Below are 25,339 nucleotides of genomic sequence, written 5' to 3'. Positions count from 1 at the left end.
GGAAGGACTCGGGGAATAGGAGATGTTAAGAGTGGGCGGTCCCTCCTGTTGCAGAAAACTCTGGTGAGGGGTGTTCGCCATATGCTCGCCTGATTCCGAGGGAAAAGGGCTCAGAGGATAAAAGTGAGCGCGGCAGCAACGGCCCCCCATCAGTGTGTTCAAAGCATCCATATGAAAATGACTGTGTACAAGACTTCTACTGAGGCCAAATTTAGATCAAAGGAAACCCCGGGCAGGAGGGGAACAGAGGGAGGGGGAACAGGGTTGGTTTGGGGCAGACAGGGAGTTGTGCATGAAATGTAAGTTTGTGCAATGTGATGAGCAAATCTGTGTGTGCATGGGAATGTTAATACAAATAAGTGGGGAAATTTGTCAATTTATTTTTCCCCTATACACTGAGGATGTCAATACCAAATTGGAGCTGTTAACTTGTGATGTGACTTCCAGCTGAGTGAAATGAAGTTGTGTCTTTTCCAGGTCACCAAACTGACACTTTTACTGTACAGACAGGATTGAATTTAGAGAACAGGATGTGTAGCAGGAGATGCAAATTAGCTTTTGATGTTTTGAGTTACAGTATATTTGTTTACTAAATTTCTCTTTTGCACTATGCAGAAAGAAATCTACCCATCTGTGTTGCTTGATATAGTGTAAATAATTATTTAAAAAGCATTTTATCCTTTCTCTTGGATAAATTATCACACTCAAGATCCTTTATTGTTTAAAATGTATATATTTTTCCTCTAACATCTACTACAGATGCAGTCATTTTGCATTTTGCAATTGCATTGATTGACAAATTGTGTGATTTAATGTATAAAGAATTTGTCTTTAAATCTAACCGTCATTGTTTCTGCATTTCTGTAGTGCACTTCCAAGAGACCGCATGTCAAAACAACTATAGACAGGCTCTAAAATGTGTCTTTTTGGAGGATAAGGCTGCTGTTCTATGTTTTTCTTACTGTCAACAAAACCAATGAAAAGCCCTAAAGGAACAATGTGCAAGCCCATCCCTGATTTCTTTTCTGACTTCCCTACTCCATTGGTTCCTAATGAAGTAATGTAAATCTTTAAAAACAGTTCACAAATATATTGTTTTGTTATGGCTTGGCTAGTTGTGGTTGGTTTCAGTCTGTTCGTGGGATTTGTTGACAATAAGTAAATCAGTAGCCTAATTTTATAACCTACATCTTTAACTTATTTTTCCTCAGGAAGACCTACCAAACACTGGATGTTTAGAAAACAGCCAATGTAAACCCTTTGTTGGCTAGATGCTGAATCACTGTGTTATATCAGTCAGAGATATAAAGCAGAGCAGTACAAATTATTTATATAAAATGTTATTGACTTGTGCTTTTACCATAAATCACAATCTTAAAGCTCCTGGTCATACTGACGAACAAACTCTAACACTGATATATGAGAGGTTCAGTCGGCTTCACTCCTCACATCTTTCTTCCATCTCTTCACCTCCTTTCCTTAATCTCCCCCTCCCCCTCCTCCTCCTCGTCTTTGCTCCTCCCACCTCTCCTCCTTGCTTCCTGCCTCTCCAGAGAGGAGGTCACATGCTGCAGACCTGCTCTGTGCCATCTGGCTGACTTCCTGTCATCCTTACCCCAGGAGCGAGTAGCTCTGCAGGGTATACCACTGGAGAACCCCCAACCCCCCTCTTCCTCCTCCTCCTCCTCCTCCTCCTCCTCCCTGCCTCCGCACACCTGAGCAGTGAGGGTGAGAAAAATACACATGGACAAAAACAAAGAGAGATGAAAAGAGTGGGACAGCAAGACAAAAAATACAGTGGGAAAGAAAGAGATTAGGACAGAAAACACAGCGGGACAAAGGGGAGAAAAGCTGAATAATCTGCCTGCTAAAAAAAAGCAGTGCAAAAAAAGATAAGTGCTGAGAAAAACAAAATAGGTCTCATGCCATGATCATGACAAATCAAATTACATGCTGAGGGGCAGTTTTCATGTTGTTACATGTGTTTGAAAATCAAAATGCAGAGAAAGAGCAATAAGAGAGGATCATGCATATTAAGATAGGATTTTATTATAGCTTGACATTAACCATTAAACTTCAGGGACATCATTAGAGAAATTGTGGTTAAATTTCCATTGAAGTCTTGCATGTAAGCATAGCCCACTTTGTTTCACACCTTCTCACCTTCCTCTCACACATCTCCTTCTTGCACAAGAACATTAGAATTGGTTAAAAGCGCATACATGCCAGATTAATCTTAATGTCCCACCCATGGTCTTGCATATTCATATAAATATAACATGACTGCCGCTCACATCTGAATTTATTGGTTTTCCTCCTTCGCAAATTAGGGGGCCTCCAATTGATGAATATTTTAGCACATGTGCACTCTGCGGGACATTTATCATCGTCTTTGCTATTATAAACAGAATAAATGAGCAGTCAAAGTAGGCTGCTGCTACAGTGTGCTGTACGCCCCTCTGCGCTCCCTTGCTTTAGCCTTCCTCCACGACTGCTGCTGCATCTTAATTCTGCAAAATGGCTTCCTCTTTGGCGTCTCCTTTACTTGTTACATGATGTCTCCCAGCATATATGGATAAGGGTTTACCATATTGCGTTAAATTGCAGGTTTGCTTACAAATGATGACTATGGAGATGATGACAGAAAGGTCTTGCACCTAATCTGTATCACCTAAAGCAGAGCTTCAGTCAAGACAACCTTAGTTGAATCTATGTTAAGTGAAGCCCTAAGGGGGTCGAGACAGAGGTTAATTGGATATACTAAAATTATGTTATTTCATTACAGACATTAAGTTTTGGAGGTTAGCCTAATAAAAAGGATGAAATGTTTAAAATAAAAGGTATTGTTTAACTTTGAGAAGATTTTCCCCACCCTTGCTGCTAAGCTAATCATTGTCTTGCATGCCACTCTCTAGAGATCATCCGTCAATCAAATAGCTTGGATGGTTTCTCATTGGATTTCGGTTTATGAAGTTTGAGTATTCCACAGGAGTTTTCCTTTAAAAAGCATACCTGGTGGGTAGAGCAACAAATATAAAAGGAATATCTGAGGTTAATATTAATCTATGACAAATCAAGCTATTATTAATTTTGTCAACCTAAGATCTTAAAAATCCTTACTGTGTTCCCTGTTCCTGGTGGTACATTCAAAACTGGGAACTGCAAAAATGTGTTCAGTAAATATTTGACTTGTTCAGAATCCTGAAATCATACCAGTTGTGTTGGCCAGCAAAATAATGGAACACAAAGCCAAATCAAAATGACACCACAACTGTCCTGCTTTGATGTTCTCTTCTCATCTTCCTCCTCTTCATCTTAACCATCCACTGTCTGTTGAGACTGCAGTTGAACGCCCTTTAGCACTTCCTGTTTGCCCCATGTGACCAAAAGGGCTGCAGGGATTCTTTCAGATGGATGCCAAACCACCTTAGGCTGCATCTAACCACTGCCGAAGCTCACTGATCTGACACTGCAGAACCAGGCATTGTTTCAAATGCTTTAATTCACAGTCCCAGCCATTGGCACACACTGTGAAATGGGTGAAATCCCAGCTTGGTGAAGCTGGCACAGAAACCCAAAATCCTGGATCCCTTCCACTTCAGAGAGCTCTGCCACATGCTAACTGTCATCCATGAGGCACTGTTAGCCCAAAGGGGGGTCTGGCAGAATGGGTGTGGGGGTAAGGGAGACTGGTGGAGTAGACGGGGGGTGGTATAAACATTGGGATATACCCTTCACATACAAATATGGAAGACAACATGGACTCCTTGGAGATACAGCACCAGAGGCCATCAGAGGTGATTATTATTTATGCAGACACTATTCTGAGTTGAGCTTCATGTTCTCCAGCTTGTCTCACTCACCTGGCATCTGCCCAGTGTGAATCATCCCTGGGATCCACAGCAATGATGATGATCCCCCCCCACACACACACACACACAAACCTCCTTGTCTTCATTGCCGTCTTCGCCTGGTAGATCCCCTGGCATGTTCGCTCCTCCTTCATAAACACTAGCAGCTGCTTGGGCAATTAGCCATTAGCTCTTTACTTTTTACTATAATACCCGGTCCTCAGAAATCTCCACAATTAGCTACTTAATTGCTCCTAAACAACCCAGGCGTAACCAATAAATGGAAGAAGGCGGTAGGTAGTTAGGTGAAGAGACAGGCATCTGGGAAAGAATCAAGCTAGCTCGGAGAATTTGGGCTAAACTGTTCTTCCTCTCTCCTCCCTGTGCAGCCTTTGGCAATTTTTTTCTGCCTTGACACGGCTTGGAAAGGTTTCTAGAGGAGGAAAGACAGTGCGGGTAAAAACACAAGGCAGCAGAGGGGTGATGCCTCATATTCAAATTGAACCTGACACGTGCATGCCCTTTATTCTGTGGTCTAACTATCACTTCTAAGAAATGCTAACATTCAGTGTGACAGAGGGAGTTACGGTGACTTTTAGACGGGCAGGAGACGGCGCCCCTCGGGCGTGGATTTGCGTGGCAGCGTGATATGACACAGCTCGCTTGACAGAGCAATGAGGATACCCCCAAGATTAGCCGAATGCATTACAGGGAGGCATGAAACGGAGCTAACTGTTGATTAAATCGTTGTTATATCCATACTGGCAGTTCCAGTTAACCTGTTTAACATGACAAAATCTATGCCACAAAAATGACAAAAGCCTAAATGTGCTGTTTGTTGTGTGTGTCATCACAACAAGATATGTTTGTCAAAGGAATGTTTTAATTGACAGAACATTAATAATAAAAATGATAGTTGTTTAATTCATTCATCAAACAAAAATAGAAGTATTTGAGGGTTTTGGCTTCTAAAATGTGAGGAATTGCTGCTTTTCTCAGTTGTATATCCCTGTAATGTCAAAACCTTTGAAATAGAATGTGTTACTTTGGATTTTCAGGACTTAAGCGATTTATAATTATATATTTTTTATGTTTTATAGATTGAACAATTCATTGATTAATTTAAAAAAGTATATCTATATACTCTGGTCAAGGTGGAAAATAAATGATAAAATAGCATTTAAAGTAATATGGCACACTAAAACTAAAACTAAAAATCACCATTACAACACAATTTCTGAAATAATTCCTAGTTTTGTGTTTTTGTCTGCTAGTTGTTTGGCTATATGTTGAATGTCTGATATATGGTTTCCTTCTTTAATGATCACCTCAAAATTATTTGCACATTTATATCAACCTGGAGGATCTGGGGCTGAATGTTCTTCAGCACATTTCTAGCCTGCAACAACATGCTTTTGATTCAGAAAAATGAGTGCGTTTGTCCAAAAGATGACGCATGTTACCCTCAACACCATGCATTTATCGTTAGCGGTGGCTAAATATCTGCTGATGTTTTGATGAAACAAGTATTATGCTTTAACCAGGAAGTGCAGGCTCCGGCTACAGGTCGTCAGTTCATAACAGTTTCTGGCATTCAATCAAAGAAACACAGTTGATTGGCTTCCCCAAATCTCTACATTGATAAACTGCTTCCAAATGAAAACAATCAAAGCAGAATCAAGTATAATCAAGCATAGTAATTCACTGCAGCTTGGGAGTGTGTGTGTGCATAAGTGTATGTTGTCTATTACAAAATATTATTGCAGCAGCACAGCACCTCAGTAAAAGATGTTCTACACAAATCTCTCTGCATCCAGTCAACACTGACTTTTCTTACTGTTTCTTTCTCTCTCTCACCCCCAACACGCACACACAAACACACACAAACAAACACACACACACACACACACACAATACGAAGGAGGTATACAAGCACCATCTAGTGCTTTATTGTGGAAATTGCTCTGCAGAATGTCAGAAATGTGTTGAAGAATCAATTCAGGTCATATTTAGAATATTTGTTTGAAATTGATTTGATTTTAACATCACAAAATTTGTAATGCAAAAGATGGTGAATTAATGTTGCATTACATAATGAGAAATAGATAAAATCAGGACTAAACTCATCACATTCAGCATATCATTTTGCATTCATGCCAAACTACACATTACAATACACACCAATTCAATTTTGCATCCTTGCTTGCTCCTCCTGACTGCCTCTGACCTCTCTGATGAAATACATGCATGTAAGCATTTTGAACAACACACATTTAGCCTGAAATGCCTAACAGCACATTTTACAAGTGACTCAAACATCCTTAAACCTCCATCAATCTCTTGTCAGAAGTTTGATTTCTTTTCAGAAGTAAGAGGGTAAAGTTTCAATTTTTTAAACCAAATATTTCTTTCTTGATTAAAGGAGTCATAGTGTGTTCAGTGGAAACTGAATACTGTTTATGTGTATGCCTGCGTGTGTGTGTGTGTGTGTGTGTGTGTGTGTGTGTGTGTGTGTGTGTGTGTGTGTGTGTGTGTGTGTGTGTGTGTGTGTGTATGACATAGTTAAATAAATAACTGCAACTTTCATCATATTTCCTCAGCTTTCAGATAAGAGGATGATGATGGTGGAAACATGGACTAGTTTCAACAACAAAAGGACTTATCTGGAGTCATCAACTCACATGTCACTAACCTGTTACCAATGAAGCAATTATTCACTTGATTAAGAGGTATGCATGCAAGAAACTGCATTTTTGAACGTCCACGCAGCAAAAGGCCAAATATAGTTAAAGGAATAATATTACTAGTTATAGCTAGCTAAGTGCCAAACAGGTTCCAAGACCTGAGCCTTTTGATTCTGACTTAAGACCAAAATAGGCAATAAAAAGTGTTTGGAGATTTTTTATGAAGCAAAACTAACCTATAAAAAGTTTCAATGAATGTATATCTATCTGCACCAGCTCTCAAAAAAGTCTTTAATATTCAACTATTCGAAACACAGAGATTTAAAAAACAAATACAAAGGTAATACCTAACACTTTCTGTAGTACTGGGGAGAAAACAAAAAAAGGTGGATTGAGTGAAGAAAAAAATGTATATCTAAGATTTTCTATAGGCTAGAAAATTCAAGATGACTCCCAACAGCAGCCAAATTCTAGACAAATTCAAGGTGAATTAAAAAATTAATTCTGAGAGTTTAAAAAGTCATAAAAATAGTCTGGAGACAGAGACTGTGCTCAAACTACTCAGAACTGGATGTCACGTTTAATATATGTGTTTTAATTAGAAGCGTAAATTTATATGAGACTAAGATTTTGACACTGAAGTTCACTCCCTAAACACACTAAAACAAAAGATCAGCCGCTGACCCATCAGTCACCTTGGCTCGAAAAAGCCTCGCTGACATACTTAGCCAGTGCACTGTATTAATAGTTTCTTTGACCTTTGATCTTTGGCTCTAAAGGAGTTATCACTTTAGATTGGTCATGAAAATATTCTCGCCTCAATGTCCCTCAGTGAGTTGCAGTCAAACATTTGCAGTCAACATTTGATAGTTACCACTGAGTGTATCTGGTGATTGAGGTTTAAAGTCCTCCTGCACTCAAAAATGTCTTTTGCTTACAGTTACTTCACTTGGATGTTTGACCTTTGCTATGCAGAATTATGCGTGCGCAGACACAAGAAGGCTGATTTCACATTCATCTGCTGAAGGAAAGTGTCTCTGTGCTGACCTTAGATCTGAGATTAAGTCAAGTACGTATGAGAAGGATTTTATAACATTACAAAATTTTGAGGTCATATGTGTGATATGGAAACTTAAAGCCTCCACCACACGTACAATGAGAATAGGTTTTTCAGTGAAGAAGGAGACATCTTCCCTAAATGAAAAATATTTGCATATTCATGAGAGGGAGTAGATGTAATTTTAAAGATTTTTAATAAGGTAATTGAAAAACTGCATTAGACACAAATTTATCCATGCAAAGTATTTTTCGATGTCTTCAGTCATGTCTCAAGGGGGTATTTAAATGAAAAATACTTTCTGAAGGCGGATTGTTTTGGATTGAAGAATGCCAATAGCTGATATTATGTGCCAGTATTCTGCATATTTGACTGACTCAGAAAAATATGGGAAACTAAATTGAATTAAAACTAATGCAAATGAAATTCTTATGCTAGAAACTGTGAAGCAGATGAGGACAGTTTCATCCAGATTTTCCATTCCAACTTCCATTATCATTTTGTTTTTTCGTCTTGGTTTGTTGACAACACAAATATATTTACAAAAACATAACACATCAGGCTTTATCAGGGTTAGAATGATGATGTTTTGGTTTTACTTCCATCATTGTTGCTGGTGTTTACAGTCCACCAACCTTTATCAAGGCAGGAACAGACATTCCAACGCGTGAGATTACAATAAAAGAAGAACTAAAGAACTATATAGTAATAAACTCATATCCTTACATTGACTCTATTAAAAGTTGCATGATCTGACCTGCAGATGTCTAATTGTTATTGAAAGGACAATACTGCTGACTGCTGACAAAAGTACAGTGAAGGCTGATCCTCACCGGTCTGATATTCATAAAGGGAAACCAGTTGCAGACACAGTTACAGTCTTAGTACCGTGTTAACCTCAACAGACTTAAATGATACTTTTGCCAAACACCATGTAATATAAATTGTGCCTACACATTTGTTAGATTCACATAATAAACATTTGTGAAATGTGTGATTGATTATTTATTTGACAACAGGCATGCGATCCACACAAACAACAGTCTTTCCAACAAGGCTTTTACAAACAGACAAGCTTCAGGCCCAATAATCCTCTATTACTGGACAAACATATGGGTAGACTTACTTGTAGTGTTAGGATGTTTTTCATGAAGCACAGAGTTTGGCAGCATAAATGTAGATATGCTGCCCCCATTTTGTTGAAACTAACTTTGAAATGTTAAAATTTTTGTGATAATTGTTTCTTCAGCAACAATGGCCATGTTGCCAGAAACTGACATGTTTAGAGACATGTTAATGCTTTCTGGGTCTCTGTAGCCTGAAGTACCAGTACACAGGTGAAGTCCAGGGACTGTCAGGGGTCCTTTAAGAGGTTTCAGGGGGTCGCAGCAATATCACTTTTATTTATTTTATAACAGCAAAATGTAGCCTACTTAAAGTATTCACTGAGGAGGCAAATGGTTCTGTGTTAAATTATTTAATATTGAGATATTATTACTGATGCATTACCATGAAAGACAGTGATGTAATTCTGTAACAATGCATTGCTTTTTACAGCTGTCAAAAAAAGCAGTACAGTATTTCGATACAGTATTTCCCTCTGACGTGCTGGTGAAGTAGAGGTATTAAGTAGCATTAAATTAAAGTGAAGTACAAGTAGGCCTATCTTAGAATTGTAAGTAGCCTACAGAAGCTATGTAATCTACTAAACCAGTAACTTTCCACCACCGCTAATATTTTCTTATTTTTCTGAACAAATTCTATATGGCCTTCATGAATAGGTTGCAGTTTACTTTATAATATTTCTTATTATATATGAAAATGAAGTACTGACGTGCTTATTTTCCTTCATACCTTACCCTAACACCAGCGCAGTCCAACTTATCCCTGTCTTTCTTGAAAACGGTTGTGGCGCCGTCAGAACGAACCGCGACAAAACCTTCCCAGCATCCGTAGTTTGATGACGTCGCGGCCAAACATGGCGGCTTGCTTCGAATGAGTGAGCTGAAGGAAAATGACAACAAACGTGTTTGCGAAAACAAGAACAGACTTTGAAAAGAAAGTATAGCTGCTGTAAGCCACGGAGCATCCACGAAGCAGTTAATACAACAATGTTCAGCAGAAGCTGCGTCGTTATTGCCTGTTTTCGTGAAGTATGTCAGATCCTGCTGCTGCTGCCTCTCCTGAGTTCACCGACCTGTGGAGGAGTGTTTCCAAACTTTGTCACAGCAAAACAATAGACAAGAAAACAGAAAAGCAGATGCCTGGTACAACAACATCCCCCATGTGTAAAGGTGAGGCTGCGGAACGATTAAAGTAGACGAAGATCTGTTGCTCCGCACGTGCAACGTTAATAGCTGTGATGGCTTGAAAACGTTTAACCATATCTGCGTTACGTGGAGGAGGTGCGGCGAGGGCCATTAGGCGATCAAACCGAATATGTGATAGTGTGACAACACGCTAGCTGACTTTATTGCTTATTTCTTTCACAGTACACACCACTAACCAGAAACCACACACATCCTTACGCTACTGACAGTGTTGTTCCACAATACTTTGTGAGAAAGACGAAAATAATAATTTTAAATGTTGAGTGAGATATTTTATTTGGATTCTAATTTAGTGCTTTTGTATTGCATTGGCACACTGGGACACATATATACCAGTCTAATCATGTATTATTAAAGCTGCAATGATAGGTCAATTAATCAATTAGTTGTCAACTATTAAATTAAACTCAACTGTTTTTATAATCAATTAATTGTTTTGAGTCATTTTTTAAGAACAAATTCTCTGATTACAGCTTCTTAAATTAATATTTTATGTTTTTTTGCTCCTCTATGACAGTAAACTCAATATATTTGGGTTGTGGACATAACAAGACATTGGAGGACGTCATCTTCGGCTTTGGGAAACACTGATCAACATTTTTCACCATTTTCTGACATTTAATGGACCAAACAATCAATTAATCTTGCAAATCATTAACAGATTAATCAATAATGAAAAAAATTATTAGTTGCACCCTTTTGTATTATGTTATGTTAAATGCACTAGAATAACTGTAACCATAGCAAATGAACTGAGGATGTTTTCATTCAGCTGATATGATATAACACTTTATCTGTTTGTGCACAGATTTGCAGAGTCCTAAGCGCAGAGGCTTTAGCAGATACCCCGGCCTGAATAATGGGGATTCTCCAGGTGACGTGGAACCAACACAAGACATTTTCTGGGATTCAACATCTCCCACTCCAGCTATTACTGGTAAACAACAATGATGTGCAACACAGAAATAACATCTGAATGAGAGGTTCTACATGAATGAAAACATGCACACCCGCTGAACATGCTTCTTCTTTTACTTAATGAACATATGATCGTTGGGATGGAAACTATTACATAGATACAACTAATTGATACATGTATATGACTAAAAATTAGAATGAATCAACAATGATAAAATCTTGGGTGATTTTATCATGTGTGTTTCACATTGTTTTTAGTGTTGTTAGTAGTATAACAAATATTTGTTTTTATCTATTTTCTGGGTCAGGCCTCAAGAACACCAGAGTTGTGGAAATATCAGACATTGTCAACCGAATTGCTCCAAAGGTCAGTTGTTTCTTCAGAAACATTAGACTGAATCAACATGTCCAAATGTCATGGTGAAAATTGTCCCTTTTATTGTAACACTTAACTACAAGCCGTTTAATCACTTAGTTCTGTGTGCTATACTAAGATTTTAGGCTTGTTTGGTTAAATATTTTTTGCTCGTGTCTTACACAGGATGTGAAACAGAAAGCGACTGAATCTCCTCTGCTGCAGTGGATAGGTGACAGTGCAGTCCCTTGCACACCAGACATGCCAAAGCCAAGAGTCAGGAAGAAGTCCTCTCGGTGCGTAATCAGTTTGTTGAACCAGATACTCACTGACTGGGGACCTGCTGTTTTATTTCCTACATTAACAAACATTATATGCATTATTGCTCATTTTACCTGTAACTCAGTTACTTATTTTGAATTTATAGCAGTAGTTTTTACTTTTTTGTATTGTGGATTATTTCCCTTGTGTGTTGTTTCCACTCTACAGGCAGAGCAGTGTGGAGGACCTCAAGAAACTGGCCAGGCAGTTTGATGAGAACATGCAACAAGACAGGGAGACTTCAGAACAGCTTAACACATTCAACAATAACCCCAATAAATGTTTGGGGACTTCCAAAACAAAACTGACAGAGACATCATTCCCTTGTAATGTGAAGGATCTAAAGTGTCCATCCTCATCGGATCAGGTGGAGGCAGAGCTGCACGCTCTGTTTGACTGCTCCACTCAGAAAGTAAGTGGTCAACTAAGCCAGGGCTCCTCAGCATCAGCCTGTTCACAGGAAATAAAAGACCAACGTGTGACTTCAACTTTAGCTGAAATCCGACAATCGGAGTTGAAGTCCACTGATAAGTCTGGCCAAGCTACACGTCCTGCTGAAGAAAAAGGATCTTGTGGTTTTAGTGTTAACATGTGTGATGACTTTGATGATGACTGGGAGAATGATGACCTACTTAATGATTCTTTTTTGCTGGCGATGACCCAGAATCCTGACCAGCAACATGACACCAATCCTAAAACCATCTTGCCAGTCCACCACTCCTCTAACACTAAGACGAACATTACTCAGTCCACCTCTGTTTGCAAGCCTACTGCAAATACAAGCTCTGCACATCAGCCTTCAAACTTGCACTCCAAGCCAAGCTGCAGTGCACTCCAGGAACTGTGTCCAAAACCAAAGACTACCAACCGAAGCACTTTCAAGTTAGCTCCCAATCCTCACTTTCAGCCTAAGACGACTGCCAAGGAAGTTTCCAAGTCCAGCTTCACTGTTATACAACCTAAATCCGACACGTCTGTCCAGAAATCTGCTCCCACAAAGACGCTGTCGACTCCTCGACCTGACAAGATCAGTAATGATCAGCAGAGGGAAACTAATGTAGCTGCAGACTCTGTTAAAGACATTTCAGACAGTTTATGGGACAATGGGGATGATGACGCGCTGCTCTACCAGGTATGTGACAGCGTGGAGAGGATCTCTAACAGTCAGCCACAGCAAGTGAGCCTGAGCAACTGCCAAGAAAAACAAGATGTTACTGTAGACAGACAGTGTAAAACCACAGCGCCTCTGCCAATCAACGCAGCCTGGTCCGTGAATACCGGTGCCAGTGCTAACAGACAGTCCCCATGTGCTTTTGTTCGTTCTAACTCATTACCGGGGACTAGCTGTGAATCTGTGAACTACCAAGGATGGAACATTCCCATGAAAGGTGCCAACAACAAATCACGGATGTCTCAGAGCCTCCCAGGAAGCCGCATGAGTCTAGGGGAATTTAGCCAGTGTAGGGATTCCTCTGGAACTTTCCAGGCTGGGAATGCTAATGTGGACATGAAGCCACATGCAGTGACAGCCAGGGCACCACAGAACTCCAAGTCCCATCACACAGCCTTCAAGAGAAATGTATCCGACTCAGCGGTTATAAGCAACAAAGGTGAGTTGTCTGAATTTTGATATTTGCACCTGGCTGTATTAAAGCATGATAGAGATTAGAAGATAAATTAAAAGATCTTTAGTTTGAATGGGATTGCATTAAGCCATTAACACAGGACAGATACTTGTCTGAAATGGGAGAAAATGCATTTGATTAACTGTATTTTGTAATATATGTAACACCTAAATGTACTTTCATGAGGACAATGTTCAGTGCTTATTTTCTTCTTGGTAAATGGTTATTTTGGTTGACTCAATGTATCTTTGCAGTTTTTCTGATCCATCTACTGTCCTCACTACTTATAAGACTGGATATTGAAATGAAAACTCACAAGTAAAACAGATGTTGCATGTTGTTCTTCTAATCATTGACAGTTCACTGCGTGTACACACGAACTATTCTCCCCCAAAGCAAGTAAACACAGTGCCATGGCTTTAATTTGTGATGCTGTCAAGAGTCCAAACCTCAGGAAGCTTCGTTGCCAATGAATTGCAAACTGATTTTCTTCTGGACATGTAGGGATGGGGTTTTTTTAACTTCCAAATGAGCTTCACCATGGGTACCCACTGGTCCTAGTTATGGTAGCAACATTTTTATGTTAACAAATTAAAACTTAGTTGTTAGCAACGACACGATTTGTGTTTTTTCTACATTTTCAGCATTTCCAAGCAAACTTTATTCAGTGTTTCCATTAATGTTTCTCACTTTCCTTCCTCCTTTCCAGTTTTTGTCACAAGCCAGATGACAGGGAAGTGCTCTGCAGCTGAGATTGAGAGGAAGAAACAGGAAGCCTTGGCTAGGAGGCGACTGCGAATGCAAAACGCCCCGAAACCATAGGGGAGCTCCATCTTGACTGAAGGGATATTATTTTACTAATAAACCTTTGCAAACCTCATCATTCAGCCACCTCCTTATCAGGATGATATCACGTAGTTCGGTATCAGATCACCAAGTTTTGGGTGATTTACTTGACTCTGCACAGAAAGGACCTAGTGTCTATTATAAACAAGTGAATGCCTCTTGTAAGAGCATGTTTTTGAGAAGCAAGTTTCATGCATGGTTTGATGCAAGTCTTTGCTGCTGGGATAAAAGTAAAAGAGATTTTCTTGAGCTGTTTCACATTTTGACTTTGAAAATAGTTTACATCCACTGAGTTTTAAATAATTCCAAATGCTAACACATTTTTCATTTCAGCTCCCTGCAGGCATTTTAAACAGATTATTTTTTTTTTTTGATTTTTGCTTTTGTTAAGGTAAATAGTTCCATCTCAGTATTACTTCTCAAATGACAATGTCATGTGGGCTGACAGACATTAAAACACTGTATTGTTGATGTTGTCCTGTATTCTCTGCTGTATGTGTTTGATAAGACATATTGTGCCTGCAATTTCTATTGATGTATATTTTATCATTTTCCTAACTTTGCAATCAAAAGAACATTGCTTTAGTTGAAAATTAAGACAGTATTTTAACACATTTTTTTTCTTTGAAGCCAAAATACTAATTTACAAAATTGATAACATGGTTATTTTATAGATGAAAATAAGCATGCCATAATTCAGCTGATTTAGTTTTGTTTTCCTCTGGATCTTGTTTGTGCACGTCACTTATTTTTATCCTTTCCATTTTGCACAAGTCAGAATCAAGTTTTGTACTGTTCTACAGTCTTCCTCTGTAAGGACAATTCATTGTAGCAATGCTATGCACCTTTTTACTGACCGTAAACTAAATCCATCAACAATGAAAACAAACAACGATGGAAATGCATTTTTTATTACCACGGGATAAGACTGAAATGAGGAGGATGGCCTCTCTACAATTCCTAGTTTTGATCAGCTGTGTTATGAGTGTGGACCTGTGATAGACAGGTGCGACAGCTGTTGGTGACCTCTTTGTTTCTATCTTAGTGCCTTAGGATGTCATAAGGATTTTGACTCCATCACCTGTTACTTCACAGCAACATGACGGACTTGGCTCTACACATTTTCCTAATTTATTTTTCATGATGTTTGTGCCTGGTATGAACACAAAAAAATATCTGAACACAGTTGGCTGCTAAAATACACATAATGGTTTGTAGCTCTTTCATTTAACTGTATTTTCAGTTGTCTGAAATATAATAAATAAGTAAATAATGAATAAACTGCTCCAATCATACTTGAAGAGGTAAAGTTCTTAAGAGTGCCAGATTGTTGATTTTTCAGGCAATCATGTGTCATGTTGTGACCCCCCACAAACTGAATATCAAATGACAACTGATCTGCCAGAAAATCGGCCCGCTAATTCTGGACTAAAATCAGGTTTAATCAATGCAGTGCCTGCCATGCTTTAAAGCTGCCCTTTAGTGATCAAGTATTGCACGTTCATAGCTTTAAAAAAGATAGAAGCAGTAGAGGCTGAGATATCCTGATTTTTAGCACCTAATGTGAATCAAGCCATAAAAAACCCCCCACTGGATCCTACATTTCCCATAATGGAACTGGATAGCTTCTTTCCAGAGGACCCCTCTTGCCTCCCGAATGCCTCCTTCTTTCAAAACCCACGCATAACACACGCGTTCTGTTTACACTTTAGGTCTCAAGGCCAAGCCGAGGTAACACTGTTGACATCCTTCAAACTTTGAAATACCCTCTTTAGAGCCACAGAAGACATTGGACAGCTGTTTTCACCGGCAAAGAAGTATTCCTAACGGGACCTCGTGTAAAATTGGTGGAGCTCCCATTTGAAAGACATGTCTTTTTGCTGCTTGTATCAGTGGCTCTACTTTTGTATCAAACAGCTGGTCGGGATTTTGAGTGTACACAGACTGCCTCCTCACTGCAGTTATTGGCATCCATTACTGTAACCTCTGTGTATTTCAGGACTGTTGACAGGTCCAGCAGATATGATGAGCCCATTTCGCAAACACTCAAATCTGTTTTCAACAAGTTGCAGCCTGAAAAGGAAGACCATTGTGAATGTGTAATAGCCTCAGTGTGGAGCATATTATTGTTATTAGACATGAGGGATTATTTTAATATGAGGGCTAATTTGTCCTCTGGCCCCTTATCACTCTCCTCACCTGTTGTACTGCGTGTGAAGGTAGTACAATGTTCCTCTTTGTAATCTCAAGAGAATTCCTCTGTGTTCTTCCCTCAAGCCCATCCCCAGCCATTACATGCCTGTGAGCTCTCAGGTCTGTGTGTGTGACAGGTGGTCTGCAGGTGTGTATATTTGAGTATTTATCCCATTCCGAGCACGTAATAGGCCCCATCCTCCTCCCTGCCCTATCTGTTTCCCCTCCCCACCCAGTCCGACTGTAAATCAGATGGCAGGGCAATTTGGCAACAGCATAAAGGCCCCTGGTTTTTTATGACTATGATTATGGTTATGATGATGACTAGTATTTATTTCAACTATCTGATGAAACCCTTGGCTAAAGCTAACAGGTGTCGAGCAGGTACAATATCGTGCTCGCTGAGGGATCCCTGTAATGTCGCCATAGAGAGCGAAATATCGTCCGCCAAATAGAAGAATGGGCTGTTTCAGCGCCCACTCGTCACGCCTTACATGGAGCAATTTCTGATTATTGGATGGGAGTGGAGCGCCACAACGTCCTCTTTGTAGAGAAAGAATGATTTATGGCTGTTAGTCAGGCATAAGGCAGTAATTGCCGCAGTGACGATTATGTTACCATGGCACCTGTTTAAACTGTCTATTCTTATGTGAATGTTTTCATTTTTGGAAGAGGGGGATTTGCAGCTTGAAACTGATGTGTGGAGACATTAATTGAAGTTGGGAACGGATCTGAGATGGTGTGGTAACAATTTAGGGGAAAAGGAAAGTACTATGTGATGGACAGATTTTTGTTGTGTTATCTGATATATTAGGGAAAGTTTGTTAAAATCCAAAACAAATATACCAAAATGTTCACTGATAATATTGTTAAACAGGCATGTTGAAGATAACTTGGAAATGTATATTTAGATGTTGCATTCTTTAAAAATAACGTACTGTACGGATACACAAGCTAGAAAGACAAATTCAACATGGTAGTTCAAGCTTTGTTATACACCTTAGACCATACATGTTACTCTTCATGTACACATTTAGCACTCAGTAATGATTAGGGGCAGCACATTCAAGGCACAACAGCTTAGAGGCTGTTGTTCTGTGCTGAGCCTGACCTTTGACCTCCCATGTGTGGGTGTGTGAGTGAAAGAGGATTTCTTCTACATGGATCAAAACAATATCTTTGTCGAAACCTTGTTGTGTCACAGGTTCAGCACAGATGAAGGATGGAGGGCAGAGAAATGATAAATCCACATTTCCTCTGGACAGATAAATTGAATTAGTTATGGTCTTCCCTCCCTCAAAAACTTCTGTGAAGGGGCCTTTCAGCAAGACATGTACCTCTAGGGATGTGTCAGCGGGTAAACCTACCTGAAGACTTATCATGACTTGCATAATCTACTGTATATGAGTCAGGTCACACTAGTCTAAATCATACTTAAATAATTTAAAGCTTGAATTACTTTATTGGTGGTCGTTTTCCTTTGTAAATTGTAAAAAAAAATTGTAGTTCTTCCACTTTCTGATTTACTTTTAAATCACTCAAAATGCATTCACATTTTATTTTGCAACAAATAATCTCAATAACAACAGAGCAACTGTATATGAAAGACCACATGATGTGATTGAAAGCTTTAGAAACAACAAGTAAGTTTGACCTTGTGTTGGAAATTATTTTGTCAAGCTGCTGTTTCCAAGAACATAAATTCCTTAAGCTCAATTTTACAAATACCTGTTGAATTGCTTGTTTATGTGAATTGTGTGGTTTGCTTTACTTTTACACTTTTACAATAATAATAATGTGATATTTTATTCATTCTCTGCGTTTTTTTCCTCTTTACTGGAAGGTAAGAGGTCAAGGGTCAGCGATAGAATATCAGATCCAGAATCAGAAGCTTGACCTCATTCCTGCTACCATAACCTCACCCCAATCCTTCTTCTGTTTGATCATTTGTGTGGAAAGTTGCCATAAGACTATGCCAAACTAAGCAAAGCACAAATGAAAAGTGAACTATAAAAACCTCTGACAACAAGAGCGCCCCAGTACTGACTTGTGATAATCTATTACCCATAAATGCAGGAGAAAAAAGGCAAACTCATAGGTTCCATCCTGCTTGCATTCTGTATTTCAAATGTCATTTGGTTGAATGACTACGGTGATCCAAGCAAGTCAAGTTTAATTTCACGGTGTTAACATAACATCTTCTTGCCTTGCAGTGCAGTTAGTCCAGAAGGAAAAGCCTGTTTCATCAAACTGCTAAAAGTAGTAAGCATCCAGTTATATCCCACTAATTAAAATCTTTTAATTTTGGCAATCTGGTGTAGAATTGAAGGTGATACTGTTTTAGGAACCAGAGCTGGAAAACTGGCATTTATTCTCCTTTTGTTACCTCTCATCACCTTCTTTTTACACTCATCCCAGTATGGGGTTGAAGTGGCGGAAGTGAGTAATGACACCTGGAGGCATACTAGTGTGCTGGATTACCGATGCATTTGCAGTAGATTAATATGAGCCAAAATTTTCCGAGGGCATCCACTGTTCCGCAAAACAGACTCCAAGAACAGCAAACATAAATTAAATGTCTTTAGAAATACGACCTGAGGTAGCTATTGCCTCCTTAACCCAAGTGCAGAGCAGCCATCAGAGATAGTATCTCTAATTGCTTTCCCATGCTGTGAGGCCGTGCTGCAGAAAGGCTAAACACTTTTTTCATAGCTCACAGATTACCTCCCATTGAATGACTAATACATATCACATATACATCAGCTTCTTTTTTCCACACTTTCTAACCCTCTAACTCTGGCTCTCTCATCTGTTTGTACACCTATGTCCCTCTCCATGTCTGTCTCATACACACACCAACACATAGAGAGGAGGAGGTGTGCAGCGCTGTGGCAGCAGCCTGTCAGCAGCGTAAATGACCTGTGAAGAGTTTCACGGTGCGTGTCATTAGGCAGCTTTAGATTTGTTTCAACAGCGCTTTACCTGAGGGCTCCATTCATGGGCCCCCAGGTATGACTGCACTCCCCACTGGGGGGAAGTCGAGGAGAGAGTTGCCAAATTCCCTCACTCCCTCCAAGGAGGACAGTGATGGAAAGCCCATGAGCATGATGGGGCAATGCTTGAGTGTAGAGTTCAGGGTGTTTGGGAAGTCATTTTTTGCACATTTTTGCTCACCTTGTTCCTCTGGAACTATTTTACTGTTATTGGCTTTTATTTATTAGTTAAACATGTTCTGCTCTCAAGAAACAGAATTTCTTCAGAAACTCAGAAAGAAAAGTGAATAAGACATTAAAGCTAGATAACATTTAAGTGAAAGCCTCAGAATTGTAGATTTCAGCAGTTTCTAATAGACATATTCTCTGTAGTGAACTTTTTTCTGGCTCTAAACATGGTGTACAGAGTGTTATGGTGATGAATAGCAACGTTTGACCTTGAGCTATTGCTTTTAGTGTGAAAACAACATACCTCCAATTTTGGTGATTTTGAGAGTCTGAAGGTGATTTTCTTATCCACCTGAGGCAAAGCTTAATTTTATGTTGTTGACATCTTATCAAATATATTTACAACCAGCGTATGTGTAGAATATATTTTCTTGGACATTAAGTCATGTAAAGGTCAAATTCACCTAGACGTAATAATGATAAGGAGTAAGGAGTTGTCTAGTCTTGTTATTACAATCTAAATCATTGCTTTGGAATGGAAGGAGTAACAGAAAAAACACCTCATGTGAAGGATTTATTAGCCCACTGAAAGCTCTGCAATCAACTCAACTTTCTAAAATTCCATGTCTTGTACACTGTTAAACCTTGGATTATGTTTTTTTAAAATCTTCTCCATCCAACCTGATCCCGTATTGATATCCTGGCATCACCACGCTTTATTAAGCATGCTGATAAGGGTTTGCAGACTTAACTGTGTTTTGAGAAACACGACTCTCTTCCACACAGCCAACAAATATCCCTGTTGCCACATTCCTCCGGCCTATATCTGCCAACACCTTTGCGCTACAATGGCTTTGGCCTCTTTTCCCCCAGCCCGTAATAGTCAGCGTGGGCTGTAATGGTCTGTTGACAGGTTTAGGCTGAGGTAATTTTGTTGCTGGGCTTTACAGTGAGGTGCCAAATCTTCCCCTGAGGAAAAAAAGAGCAACAGATGCAGGGAAGCTAGCTATTAGCTTTCTAATACACATTTTGTTATTGGTCAATTGTTATTATAAACGTTTGAGGGGAAAGAGCCAGCAAATAATTTTTTATCTCACATAATGTCGGCTCATCTTTAAGGACTCAGGGATAATTGTGGGATTAGTTGTTGCTTTGTTGTACAATAAGAGACTCAATGTGTTAGCCGGGTGCTAAAATGTTAAGTGGTGCTAGCTTCTGGGAGTTGTGTGCTTTTGAGTTAAAATGGCCCCCGCTGTGCAGAGACAGTTCATTATTTGAAGCAGGACTGCATAAAGAGACGCCAGCTGAGTGGAAATCCAGCTGCAGGACTCACACACACTCATGCAGACACACACAGATGCAATGTAGAAACACACCATGGAAAATGCAAGGGAAAGCAAGACTGTTGAGGCCAAGGGGTTCCCTTAGCAATGTGCAAAGCAGATCAACCGTGCACACATACAAAAATCCACAAGCACCTGCCAGATGACCATCTCCTGAGGTCCCAGTGTTCCCCAATGCTCCAAACCCACACAACCATTACTCTCACAGACATGTACACAAACACACACACACGTTGCTTTTTGTGACCTTTTCAGGGTCATGCTGTCTCCTAACCTTTGCCTGTTGATGGTGAGTAGCTAATGATGGTCGGTCTTTGTACTGTTGGATCATTTGCCTCTTATTTAAGACTGGGGACAAGATTAGAGACAGGCCACATTACACAGTATTGACATTCTGGATGTGTTTCTTGTTTTTTTAAAGTGAAGTTTGCAAAACTACTTATATGGAATTCTACATAGCCTGTAATGAATATTGCAATATTAGTTGCTGTAAAATGATAATCTTCAACTTGTTACTGTCTTTGGATTTTTGATTAATGGAGCTTGAGTTTCCACCTTCCCTTTTCTGTTTACTTCTCATGCAATCTACCAACTTTTTCAAAACAATTCAATTCTGTTGTTGCAAAAAACAATCTTTCCTGTACGCTGAGAGATTTAACCCAGCAAAACGCTACCCAGCACAAAGTGTTTCAAACAGCAAATTTAAAATTAATATTACATCAAACATCAATGACAAGGCTACTAACTGTGTAAACATTCTGCACAAAAGCTAAAACCTTAACGTTTCCTCCAGTCTAATCCTAATGCCAATTCCATTATTAAATCCTAAAAAGAAAATCTGACATTAAGACTTTAAAGTCTAATAGTATTTTCCAACCTGGACCCTATTTTGTGTGTCTATGAGTTTTGAGCGAGCGCGCCGCAGTCGGCAGCAGTGAGACAGGGCTGCAACGTAACTTGTGGGGAATTGCGCCTCAGTGTCTAAAGTTCTTGTTTTTGCCACTGACAAGCACAGTTTGTTATTTTAAAGAGGTGGTATTATGCTTTTTGGCTTTTTCCCTCTCCTTTATTGAGTTATATATCTTTTTTGTGCATGTAACAGGTTTGCAAAGTGAAAAAGCCCAAAGTTCAGCCCAAAGGGAGTTCCCATCTCCCACAGAAAGCTTGTTTGTAGTCCAGCCCTTCACTTCCTTTACTTGTGACATCACAATGAAAACGCGTCATAAAGATTGCCAAGCGGCTAGCGGGTCAGGCACGCCCTCAAACCAATGAGAAATCAACTGTGTAGATTTCGAATATTGACAGTTTTACGAGAAGTGATGGCGGAACAAAAATGTGCTTGAATATTTTCGGAGTTGAGGAGCTCCGCAAGTGGCTGTGGGGGAAGCCTGCGCCAACCCGCGGGAGGAGCGTGTGAGGCCGGCAAGCCGCCCGCTCACAGAGCCCTCTGCTCCCGCCGTCACACAGACCGCTGCAGCAACAACGGCAGAGGAAAACACAGCTGGAAGGTTTTCATACCGCTTATCTGTCTTTACATTCTGAGTAATGTTGAAACGTTTTAACCGTAGATATATTTTAAGAACTGGTGTGTATGTCGCATTGAACATTACGTGGCGGCAGTTGTGTGTGGCGTCGCTATGACAACAAGCTACGTACTATCTGTGGGTACTATCTGCAATGGAAAACAGAGCAGGGCCGAGTAGAGTCGAGTCGAGAATCGATTTACGCTATGGTAGCATTTTCTGGCAAGGCAGCATAGATCGTCAGAACGCAACAGTTCAACGTTTAGTCCTGATGGTAAGATGTGGAACAATGATGTTGTGTGGTTGTGGACATGTGAGTAACTTATACCATCCGCTAGGTTACGGTCTCAGTCTGAAGGGGCTTTGATTTGGATCACACTACCTTGTTTCTTACGACCCGCCCTTCTCTGCTTCTGATTGGCTAGTAGTCCTTACCTGGGAACGTCTCGGGTTACGTATGTAACCCTTGTTCCCCGAGAAGGGGAACGAGACACTGCGTTGATGACGACACAATGGGAACGCCTCTGGACGTGGCAGGGCTGAATTATGAATGAAACTACTCCAATTCTATTGGTGTTGCTAGAATGGTAGCGTGTGACGGTGTAACCGGAGGCGTATATAAGCACGAGACACTGCGTCGGTGACGACACAATGGGAACGCCTCTGGGCGTGGCAGGGCTGAATTATGAATGAAACTACTCCAATTCTATTGGTGTTGCTAGAATGGTAGCGTGTGACGGTGTAACCGGAGGCGTATATAAGCATGCCGGCACACAGGACACATTAGCCCTTTTCTATGAAGCAAGGCACTCCAGGCGGGGTGAGGTGTAGCGGACCGACGCAGTGTCTCGTTCCCCTTCTTGGGGAACAAGGGTTACATACGTAACCCGAGACGTTCCCCTTCGAGGGAACTCGAACTGCGTCGGTGACGACACTATGGGAACGAGATACACACTTAGGCCACGCTGAAACCCCGCCTGCCCCCAGTGTGCAACCTGCAGGCACGACTAAGAGGAGAGCGCACGGGTGCCGGGTGCCGGGTGCAGAAGGAAGGTCCAGACTGTAAACCGGATGAAGTGTGAGGGGTGGCCAGCCAGCCACGTCACACAAATCCTGGAGCAACGCCCCTGCGAGGAGGGCCCTAGAGGCCGCCATGCCTCATAGGCCAGGGAAATAGTCTGAACGATCCAGTTACTGATGGCGTGTTTAGAAGCGGGGAGCCCAGCCTTGGGGGACCCGAAACACACCAGCAACTGATCTGCTTTCCTCCACCGGGAAGATCTCAGAGTGTAAATACTCTGACAGGGCAGAGCAGATTAAGTCTCCCGTCCTCCGCCGTGCCTGGAGATCCCCCACCCTCCTCAGAGAGGTGATAGCGAGGAGAAAGGCCATCTTAAGGGTCAGGTGCTTCCTCCGTGGAAGCGCACGACCAGTGGAGGCCTCCCCAAGGGCCCATTCCTCAGAGGGGTGTGGAGCTCTGCAATGGCAGCCGCGTACACCTTGAGCGTGGATGGGGAAAGGCCAGTGGAGAAATGGTCCTGGAGGAACTCCAGTACCATAATCACCGAGCCGGTAACTGGGTCCACCGCCCGTTCTCTACACCAGGTGGCATTTTAACACATTCCACTTCAGGCCGTACATCCTTCTCGTGGACGGGGCTCTGGAGCTGAGCGGCGTCTCCACTACTCCTGTCATCAGGCCCGCCTCTAGGAACTGCGCCCCCTCAGGGGCCAGACCCATAGCTGCCACAGGACGGGGGGCAGGTGAAAGGCCTGGTCCTCCGTCTGAGACAGCAGGTCTCTCCTCAGAGAGACCTGCCAGGGCGGGCCCTCTAGGAGCGATATTATGTCTGAGAACCACACTCGGGTCGGCCAAACACGGGGCTACTGACAGTAGGCTGACACCATCCTGACAGACCCCCTCCAGAACCCCCGGGGGCAAAAGAGCATACAGACGCAGCCTCGGCCACGTCTGCACCATGGCATCCAGCCCTAGCAGGCTGGGTGCGAGAGGGAGAACCAGAGTGGACAGCACATAGTCTCTCAAGACGCAAACAGGTCCACGGCTTCTGGGCCGAACCTTCGCACAACCACTCCTCCTCGGGGTGGAGTCTCCATTCCCCGGGCCTCAGCCCCTGTCTCGACAGCAGGTCTGCTCCCTGATTCTGGGTCCCAGGGACGTACATCGCTCTGAGGGACAGCAGTCTCTGCTGGAGGATCTGATGTGCCAGTTTGCATAACGGGCGTGAGCGCAGATCCCCCTGGTGATTCAAATAGGCCACCACTGCCGTATTGTCGGTTCTGACAAGGACGTGGCGGCCGCGGAGGGCAGGAAACTCTTCAGAGTTCTGAATACCGCCAACATTTCCAGGCAATTTATGTGTCAGGAGAAATGATGCTCCTGCCAGGAGTCTCTCGCAAAGTGGCCGTCAATGACCGCGCCCCATCCCGCTCCCAACACGGGCCCTTGCGACAGGAACCAAGATTTCCTACATACAGACAGGGAACGAAGGCACCTGCTCATAACTCGTATCAGACTGAGCGGATTTCCCCTTGGGGAGAATCCCTTGGATTTTAGCCACCACTGCAGGGCTCTCATGTGCAGTAGTCCAGAAGGTATTATACTGGACGCTGCTGCCAGGAGACCCAACACCCTCTGAAAGTGTTTCACAGTGATGGCGCAGCCTAACTGCACTCTGGTCACTGAGGACAAAATGGATGCGTGCAGGAGACAGGTGGGCCCACATCGTCGTTGAGTCCCACACCACCCCTAGGAACATAGTCCGTTGGGCGGGCATCAGCACGCTCTTCTTCACGTTGAGCCTCAGCCCCAAACGCTGAAGGTGGGCGAGGACAAAATCGCGATGCCGAACCGCTAACTCCCGAGACTGGGCCAGGATGAGCCAGTCGTCGATATAGTTTAAAATGCGGATGCCCTGGAGCCAACTTCCTGTGAGAGGGATGGATGGAGATGTGGAAATAAGCGTCTTGCAGATCTATTGTGACAAACCAATCCTCGGATTGGATGTGACTGATGATGGTGGGGATGGTGAGCATCCTGAACCTGAATCTCCTCAGAGATTGGTTCAGGGACCACAGATCCAAAATCGGACGCAACCCATCCGTCTTTCTT

General features: G+C 41.6%; 1 protein-coding gene across 1 annotated transcript; it reads left to right on the top strand.

The window, feature by feature from the left end:
- Positions 1 to 9,542: 9,542 nt before the first annotated feature.
- etaa1b (ETAA1 activator of ATR kinase b) lies at positions 9,543 to 15,299 on the top strand. The gene is made up of 6 exons (XM_046071344.1): positions 9,543 to 9,886; positions 10,731 to 10,859; positions 11,149 to 11,207; positions 11,382 to 11,491; positions 11,685 to 13,126; positions 13,851 to 15,299. Exons 1-6 carry the CDS (start codon positions 9,748 to 9,750, stop codon positions 13,961 to 13,963), a joined length of 1,992 nt encoding a protein of 663 aa, XP_045927300.1. The 5' UTR covers positions 9,543 to 9,747; the 3' UTR covers positions 13,964 to 15,299.
- The last annotated feature ends 10,040 nt before the right edge of the window (positions 15,300 to 25,339 follow it).

The sequence above is a fragment of the Micropterus dolomieu genome, linkage group LG15 (genome assembly GCF_021292245.1).
Source record: "Micropterus dolomieu isolate WLL.071019.BEF.003 ecotype Adirondacks linkage group LG15, ASM2129224v1, whole genome shotgun sequence".
NCBI lineage: Eukaryota > Metazoa > Chordata > Actinopteri > Centrarchiformes > Centrarchidae > Micropterus > Micropterus dolomieu.
The sequence above is the reverse complement of the archived record's forward strand: the minus strand, read 5'-3'. Positions and strand labels throughout refer to the sequence as shown.